Genomic DNA, 9,406 nt, shown 5'->3' with positions numbered 1-9,406 from the left:
CATGGGGATGATGCTGACATCAAACGCATTGTCATTTTTTAACAGAGTTGTTATTTTATCTTCTTTATCTTCATTTTTTTTTAATTTCAATTTTTGAAGATTTTCAGGACCACTACTCTCACAAAAACACGTAACATGAAATGCTGACTCAAATTAGTCAAATTAGAGACATGTGAAAAGGGGGGGGGGGGGGTAACTTCCTATTATTGGGTATACGGGGATGTGACAAAAATATGGGTCATAATTTTGCGAGATTTTATATAAAAATGACCCTCCTTTTAAATGACATCCTATATTAAAATGCATTTACGTTTAATAACTGTATATTGATTTGGGGTATGATCTACATACATGTATCATATATAAATATACTATTGAGAATCTTACATTGTCAATGGTCAATTATTATATTAATAAATTAAATCAATTCATTTGAAAGTTCACCTTTCAAATAAGTTCCCAAATGAACCCTGGAAATTTGTCTCCTGATTTGATCTTCAACGTTTTAAATATTTTAAATATTGTATATAAGTATAGGTCATTCTTTCTTCAATATTTATATAACAATAGGTACTGAATTTAAGTGAATGTTATATTAAAACGGGTATGTTTTTGAGGCAAAAATGGCACACCCCTACCAAAAAAATATCGAAGTTACCCCCCCCCCCCCCCCCCCGTGCATGTGAATGAGCCTGATTACTTGAATAACCCCATGGGTTATATCAGTTATATTTTAGTCGCGGTTTTCAAATTCCGACGACATAGCTGAACTAAAGTCTATCATTATAGGGGCGGATCCAGCCATTTTAAAAAGGGGGGTTCCTAACCCAGGACAAAGGGGGGGGGGGGGGTTCCAACTATATGCCCCCATTCAAATGCATTGATCGTCCAAAAAAAAGGGGGGTTCCAACTCCTGGAACCCCCCTCTGGATCCGCGCCTGGGGGAGGCGGGAGGGGAGTCCGGGTAGGGCTCAACTGTCATGACAACGGGGATAATCAGTTTAGTAATGACTATTAATTGTGGCCATTATCTGGTAGAAATATAATGCAGGTTTTATATGTCTCCGATTTCATAAAATAATAAGATAACAGAGGCTTTTTTGGGGCGAGGTAACCCGCGAACCCCCTTTTTCAGAATCTTGGATCGCGATTTGTTGAATGCAAAACAAAAATGATTATTTACAATCTATGTCGCATTGGCCGGATTACAAAAACACAACTTATAAAATAAGAAGATGTACATGGTATGATTGCCGATAAGACAATTCTCTATCAGAGACCATGCAATTTCACAGTGATTTTATTGTAAATACTGTATATAGCAGTTGGGGACTAAATTTGTAATAAGAAAAAATGTCGAAAATCGAATAAGAAAAAATGTCGAATTTGGAAATTAAAAAAATTATTAAAAGTTACTTATTCAAACAACCCTCTACATAAGCAAATCAAAACAAACAGTACTTTAAGAACAACATATTAAAAGATGCAATATTAATGATGTCATACAAGAATATCTTGAAACATTTTTTGATCGGTGGTACAATATTTTGTCTATCCTGTTACCATTTTCAAAAGAAATTTTTGGTTATTAAGAAAAGGTTTAGATAAAATGTTAAGCTTGTTTTACGTAACCAATTAGATGGTTTTCAAGAGAATAAACTTCTATATATATATTCATTCTGTAAAATAATAGATTGTTTGCCAATTTTCCAGGTTGTACTGAAAAATGCCTCTAAAATTGGTTTTCAAAGGTTGTACACATTACCACTAGTAATGCAAGTCTAAGATAGCAATTTATATTGTTCGGCATTTTTTCACCCTTTCAAATAAACCCAACATCAAGTAAATCCCTCATAAGTCAGTTTACTTTTCTCTTTATTTCATTGGTAACAGGAACGTACGTCTCTGATATATCACTATATAACAGTCTATCCTGTTACCTTTTTGTCTATCCTGTTACCGATATCAGTATTGCACCTGCAAATGCTTAATTTGGAAGATAGTTTTGCAACTATATGTTAAGATAAAAGAATTAACGACGTTTTTGTCTGAAATTGTCTATCCTGTTACTGTAACCATAGCAACCATAGTAACAGGATAGACATAACAGGATAGACAAATTTCTTCGTTTTTGATTGCTGTCGTGAAATAACTACTCCCTTTGGTGAAATGATTATGGTTTTCTATTGTGAATTTGGTTTTCAAGACGTTATTTCACTTTTTACAAGCATACTGTTGGTGTAATTAATCAAAATTGTTGGTAACAGCATAGACATGAAAAAAGTACACTCTATTTTTTCACTAAATGTCTTGAAATTTCTTTTCTCTACACTGTCGTTCAAGAAACGATGCGTTTTAAATGTAAAGATTACTTTGTACTTTTGAAATCTACACTGACTGATTCAATATTAAAAGGGAGAAAAATTTAATGGCTGATTTAAGTAGCGGTAACAGGATGGACATGAACCTGCCGTACGCTATATGTTACATACAATGATAAAAAAAAAGCTACGATTTTTCGTTAGAGTAATATTAAAGTTCTTAAAAAGTCCCTTTTGCAGATATCAAGGCGATCAGAAAATCCGAAAATAATCATTTGAAATGTGTTTTTCTGACACTGTACGCACACAAATACCCTCAAAATCGGCCTTAAATGCAGTTTAATAGTTGTAAGGTGTTTATTATTAATGTTCTGAATCACAAATCCGACAAGCTTTCATTCAAACCATTACACCTGAAATTCCATGAGAAATAATTTAAAAAAATTAGCATGGTTGTACTGAAAATTCGACATTTTTGAAAATGATCCATATATATACGAGTCTAAAATTGAAACTGACTACGTTCAAAACCTATGATTGCGTTGGATAAAAACCGCAATTTTTATACGTGTGCATGTAAAACAAATTTCGTTGTAGAAGGGTCTAAATACAGCACAAATGTAACATTTTCCAAAAGACCAAAAAAGTGAAAAAGTATATTTAAACAAAACGCATTTGACTAACAGGTCGAATAAATATATACACGGATAACGTATAGCTGCCTCTACTTGTTGTGATATATCTCAAGATCTCGACATACACATGATACAGAATGTCAAGTTATTAAGATATATCGCAACTTTTTCGACTAATAGATATCGCAATACCGAGATACGCGGACTTTTGTCCAACTTATTAGAAAAAATCTACATTAAAATGTCGACTTTATTTCATCGGAAAAAATAAAAAGCGACATATATAGTTTTCCATAGATATCCTTATTTTTTAATAGAATGAGAAAAAAAACCCGTGAAATAACGATAAGCAGATCCGAGTTCTTCATATACATGTAGATATCTGCTTATCGAAAATCTGACTACGGCATATCGAAGTCGATTTTTTACTTTTCCCGACGGAGAAAAAATCATTATCCCTGATATAAATACACCAAGAAAACTATAGATGACAATAAAAGAAAAAAATGCGCGAAGTCGACAAGGCAGACTGAACTCGACTTGATGTTTACGCGAAAATATGTTTTCGAACTGCATCCTTTGCACATTCAAACTACGGATGTCCTTTTCAGTTCGGTTTATAAAATTGAATTGTTGAGATTACAAATCAATCGACAAAAGACAAATACTTTACATACATTCTTTATTAGTAATAAGACCATGATTAATATCTATTGGGACTGAAGAGGAGATTTTTTTCTTTAAGTTTGTATGACGTTAGACAGCACAACATGTTATCTCATCCGGGATATCCCGACACACGTTATAGAAGGATGTAATCACTCTTCTCGTAAGGGTAAACCTGCGTACTTAGAGACATTCCTGGTCTCATTGATGAAATTGTTTTCTTTTCCAATCAAATCATTCCTTTCAAAACTGACTCACAAGAAAATATAAATAAAGAAGATTACAATAACTTAAAAAAGTATTGCTTAGGCTAATTGTCTTTACGATATTGTAAACATCTCGAAGGTAAGAATTTAGAAACATTTATTTCCGAAAAATAAAACATTATTTTATTCAGTTCTTGAATTGAAAAAAAAGGTGTATTAATGGAATTTTTGTTTAAATCATTTTTACACTCAGCATAAAAAACTAACAAAAAACATCGTATAAATGTAATGGTATAAAGTGTGAATGAAACAAACTGTCCGTTTTCTCTTTTGAATTGGTTTACATTTGGTCATACCATGGCCTTTTCTAGTTGGCGATACGATTTTGCCCACTTTAAGAGCCGTAGTCAGTGCCGTTCAGACGGCTGTTAACGTACCCGCCTTTCTTTCACTGGTGGAAAGTTGTCGCATTGTTAATCTTGCCACATCTTCTTATATCAAATGAGCTTTATTGATGCTGCAAAAAAACTATAATAATCTAAGTTTCAGAAGAACCAATTAAAATGACATTCATTGAATGGCATTATTTATTTACCTATTTGTATTACAAGAGAAAGCAATTAAAGGACAACAAAGGACACAAAATGAGAAAGCAAGCTTAAATGAAATACTAGTTAAAGTAACAGCGCTTTCGTCTTTTTTTTGTTTGCATTTATACATGCAATATCTATGAAAACAGCTGATTTAAAAATACGTTTTTGTAAGACATTTTAAAAATTCTATGAAAAATAGCGAAACTGATGTGTTTTCATTTTCAGAATAATAGAAATCAGAATCAGTTTGCATCATGGGGTTTCTAATCATATCCCTATTAATTGGCGTTGGTGGTTTCGCCGTAGTTCTTGCTCGTGAATTAAGAATACCTATATCCGGTACCATTAATATAGATGCCAGCATTTTAGACGAGTATATAGAACAGAAAATAGACGAGGAGTTTGGTGGAATTAGTGGCATGAACGGAATAGGTAAAATAGTTAAAAAAAAATTAACACTCAAATCAACTTTAGTTATTCTTTGGTTGCATGTCGAAATGTACTATTGTATTGTGTGTTTGTGTATTTATCTGTCCTGATTGCTCTTGTTTATATATGTACTTTATTCCTGTCATGTAGTTTTGTCATTTTTGTTATATATTTAACATCACATTAAAAGCGCGAGGTTTGGCTAGCCGCAAAACCGACAATTTTGTTTTCTTAAAATGTCCTGTACCACGTCAGAAAAATGGCAGTTGTTATCTTATAGTTCGTTTCTGTGTGTGTCTTTTTTTGTTGCATTCCAGTATTTCTGCTGTTTCGTTGTTTTCCTCTTAAAGATGCAATTTGATGTGTTTCCCTCGTTTTCTTTGTAACCCAGATTTTTTTCTCTCAATCGAATTATGATTTTTGACCAGCGGTATACTACTGTTGCCTTTATTTGTATCGAACATAGATTTACACTATGTTTGCTCTCAGGAAACATTAAATTGAACGTTATCAAAAAATCAAAGGTCTTGTTAATGATGTGTGTACAGGATTTAATGAAGACGTATTGCATTAATGTCGAAAAAAGTAACACGTGTGAAACTATGTAAAAACTTTGATGTATAATACTTAACCTATACCAAACTAGCAATGTCTATAACAAAAAAACATTATGGCATTCAACTCAATGGTTGAAAGCATCATTCAAACATATTCTCGAGTATCATTTACAAAAACTTATAAAATTAAATTAAATAAATACGTTAGGTACACTTATATGTTTATATAAATGACCGATATTGAGAGCACATTATAAGGTCCAACATGGGAAGCAGATGAACTAGATTAAAGAGATATATAATATCCCGGTAGCATGTATAGGTTATATCCTTTTTTCACTGACCAAACATATTTTCAAGATAACACAGCTACAAAGTATTATAACCCGGAAAACGTCTTTATAACAGCTTGTTTTATTTCTTTCTTTTTATTCCTTAATCTGGTTTACGAAGAAACACTGTTAATCTATGTGACATTTGGTCTCTTGTGGAGAGTTGTCTCATTGGCAATCATACCACATCTTCTTATTTATATATCAATTAGACAGCAAACTAAGGACACCAAACAATACACCAAAGGACATCAGCCTGTAGGTGAAAACTTACAGTATTCAACAGTACCAAGTGTCTATACAATATTAACAAAACCCTAGATGGTATTTTATAGAGGGGTTTTCACTCTTTTATTTTTCAAAGTTCTCAAAGTCATTGTTTTACTTCCAAACAACATGCTGATGAAGTTTGTTACAGAAACACCTGTTGTGGGCAATACATAGTTTATATTATATGTTGTAGGAGACTGTGAGCCAGGATGGTTAGAATACAAGGAACGGTGTTTCTTCATTTCTACAAATAAAAAATCTTGGTTAGATGCGCAGGTGAATACACTTTTGATTTTTCAAACTTTCACCGGTGGTTTATTCAAACTACAGCTTTTAAGTTGTTATTTATGAATGTTCTGATGACCATAGCACAATAACAATATTTACCATTTATACCATTGACTGATGATTGTTATTTCTAAATTTCATAGCATATTTTCTGTTTGATTGTACACTGCCACAGTGACACCAATAATACTAAGTAAGGAATATGGTAGTTGTTATCAAATAGTTCGTTTCTTTGTGTGTTTATTTTTGTTGCACTTCAGTGTTCATGTTGTTCCTTTGTTTTCCTCTAATAGTTGATGTGTTGCACTTGATTTTGGTTTGTAACCCATATTTGTATTTCTCCATCGATTTATTACTTTTGAACATCGGTATACTACTGTTGCCTTCATTTATATATATTTAAAATAACTAATATGACATTAGTTGTTGACACGCTCATCTGGTGCATAAAAAGGTACAAGTAATGTTATTATCTTAGCTAGAGTAAATAAATAAGTTCATGAAATAAAATGTGTCTCATTTACATTCATATAATATATAGAAGAGGGGCGAAAGATACCAGAGGGACAGTCAAACCCATAGATCGAAAACAAACTGACAACGCCATGGTCAAAAATTAATAAAATATATAGACCGTACATTGACCTTTAATGGTTTACTTTCATAAATTGTGACTTTGATGGAGAGTTGTCTCATTGGCACTCATGCCACATATTCCTATATCCATATAGAAAACACAAATAATATAGAAATAAATGAAATAGCAATTCAAAATTTATCCACAATAAAGAACCTACAATTGGCATAACGATCATCATTTTAATTTTCTTTTCATTGCAAGGACTACTGTTGGAATTTTGATGGGTACCTAGCAGAAATTCGTGACAACCAAACTGACAAATATATCAAATCTCTTCTAGAAAAGGACGAAGGTAAGAATAAGACCAGTAAAGAAGTTCAAATTATAAAGACATGAGAAGATGTGGTATGAGTGCCAATGACACAACTCTCTATCACAATTTGTAAAAGTAAACCATTATAGGTCAAAGTACGTTCTTAAACACGGAGTCTTGGTGGTTTGTGATTAAGGGGATCTTTATCAAAATAACAAAACAAAAAAAGACTTGGAAATGTGAATGTAAAATTTTGTTATACACCTTTGCATTAACATCAGTTTAATGAATTTGAAATGAGAACCCGACAACCGCTGTCCTCTAGTAAACCAAATGAAATAATGTTCTATAGTTCTTAGACATGTTTAACATTAATAACGATTCAGTAGATGCTAAACACTAACGGTATTAAAACGGAAAAATAATATCCGGGAAATGAACGAGACAATCAACGGCAATGAAATAGATGTACGGATAAACAAAAACAAACGAACACACACAAACATGCACAAACACACATATGCACAAGCACTCACTCACACAATAAAGCATTGAACATGTAACGGTTAATTGATAACGATATTAATTATTGGCCACAAGCAGGATAATGCTCGAAAGTACAAAAATGTTTGTACAATGATAAAAAATCAACCTAATGTTTCCCTTTTATCATGTTTATGAGGGGCTTATTTTGAGAACTTTTCCTAAAAGAAATACTTCGGTTTTCGAGCGTTTCTTAAATGTAGTTGTCTTCAATTGTGTAGTTCCACAATATTATTTGTTTAAACCAATTCACAAGAAGAAAAAACAAACAATAAATTATGTAGTAAAAAATAAAATCACAAAAATACTGAACTCCAAGATGTATGTGAAGTTAGCAGCCGGTTCGTTATTCGTTATTCGATATTCAATATCCAACCGCTCCAAGGATAAATTCAAGACAGAAAGTCCCTAATCAGATTGCAAAATCAAATGATAAAACACATCAAACGAATGGACAACTGTCATATTCCTGACTTGGTACAGATATGTAGAAAATGGTGGATTAAACCTGGTTTTAAAGCGCTAAATCATTCTTCGACCTGTTGCATATGAAAAATATTGTAGACAGCTGTTACAACAGAATTTGAAATTTTAAACTTGTAATTTTTTTTTATTACAGACAATAATCAACGGATTTTCTTTATTGGTGCCAGTGACTTAGAAGGTGACAATAGATGGATATGGGCAAATTCCAGAAAGCCAGTGACAAGCACCTACCGGGAACACTTCAATTCCTCTGGAGGCCACTGTGCTGCTGTTATGGAGGAGGGTCAATCTACCTTCCGTTTGCATAATTTACATTGTGACAGAAAGTTAAGATTCATTTGTGAAGTTGACAAAATATATTAACATCTCGCAATTTTGTTTTCCTTGGATGTATGCAAAAGCCAAGACATTCACCATTTAACAGTTGAGTTTTTTTTTGTGTTCAATGCTTCTATGCACGTACTTTATTGGTACCAAAATGTGTCTATTTGATATAGTGTTGTTTTCCTAAATCAAAATTAGTTTACTGTTATTTTACAATACTGGGAGAAAGTTTAAGCATCATTTATGTACTGTTATCGTTTAGTACATTCAACAAAATGATCTAGTTTATACTAGTTCAGTACGTCCAGATGCTGCACTTTCAATTACATTTCCTTATTTGACAATAGTTGGGTAGTACTACTACATCAGTACTACATTATTAATGGTCATTGTCAGTATATTGTAGTGTATGTGAAAAGTAGATAACACTATCTGCATAGAACAATATAATTTTAAAAATTGTACCTTATTTATTTTGAATTCGTATTTCTTTAAACGCTTTTTGTACTATTTTCGAAATTATTACTGTATGTTGTTTTTCTACTATCCACCAAATAAATATTTCGTTTTCTGCAACCCTTAGTCATATTTGTAACTGGATGCTGTTTACACTTTTATTGTCAAGCCGAATTCCATCGTATACATGTTACCCAAAATAACCAACATCTTGTACTCGTAGAACCAATTCACTGAGATAAACTTGATTACAGTAACGGTTATGATTGTACGTCTGTAAATATGCATGCTTTGCATTAGACTAAGAGGCACAGATGAATATAAAAAATGAGCTAAAATTATAATCGCATACAAGAGGAAAGAGAACGTTGTCCAGGGTTTCATGTAGTCGAAAGTTAAAAATACAC

The 9,406-nt window shown here is 32.4% G+C and overlaps 1 protein-coding gene across 1 annotated transcript; it reads left to right on the top strand.

Annotated features, from left to right (window-relative positions):
* Nucleotides 1-3,776: 3,776 nt before the first annotated feature.
* Nucleotides 3,777-9,119, top strand: LOC139527326 (perlucin-like). Its single transcript, XM_071322690.1, has 5 exons — nt 3,777-3,967; nt 4,647-4,853; nt 6,203-6,285; nt 7,139-7,229; nt 8,353-9,119. The coding sequence occupies exons 2-5, from the start codon at nt 4,676-4,678 to the stop codon at nt 8,580-8,582; spliced, it is 582 nt and encodes a 193-aa protein (XP_071178791.1). The 5' UTR covers nt 3,777-3,967; nt 4,647-4,675; the 3' UTR covers nt 8,583-9,119.
* Nucleotides 9,120-9,406: the final 287 nt, after the last annotated feature.

This window comes from Mytilus edulis, chromosome 6, assembly GCF_963676685.1.
Source record: "Mytilus edulis chromosome 6, xbMytEdul2.2, whole genome shotgun sequence".
In the NCBI taxonomy this organism is placed as follows: domain Eukaryota; kingdom Metazoa; phylum Mollusca; class Bivalvia; order Mytilida; family Mytilidae; genus Mytilus; species Mytilus edulis.
The sequence above is the reverse complement of the archived record's forward strand: the minus strand, read 5'-3'. Positions and strand labels throughout refer to the sequence as shown.

What these genes read in the sequence shown, in the direction of transcription:
- LOC139527326 (XM_071322690.1), top strand. Translation starts at nt 4,676, where the DNA reads ATGGGGTTTCTAATCATATCCCTATTAATTGGCGTTGGTGGTTTCGCC. An exon ending in TAGTGGCATGAACGGAATAG is followed by an intron (nt 4,854 to 6,202) that starts GTAAAATAGTTA and finishes TATATGTTGTAG; the next exon opens with GAGACTGTGAGCCAGGATGG. An exon ending in AATCTTGGTTAGATGCGCAG is followed by an intron (nt 6,286 to 7,138) that starts GTGAATACACTT and finishes TTTCATTGCAAG; the next exon opens with GACTACTGTTGGAATTTTGA.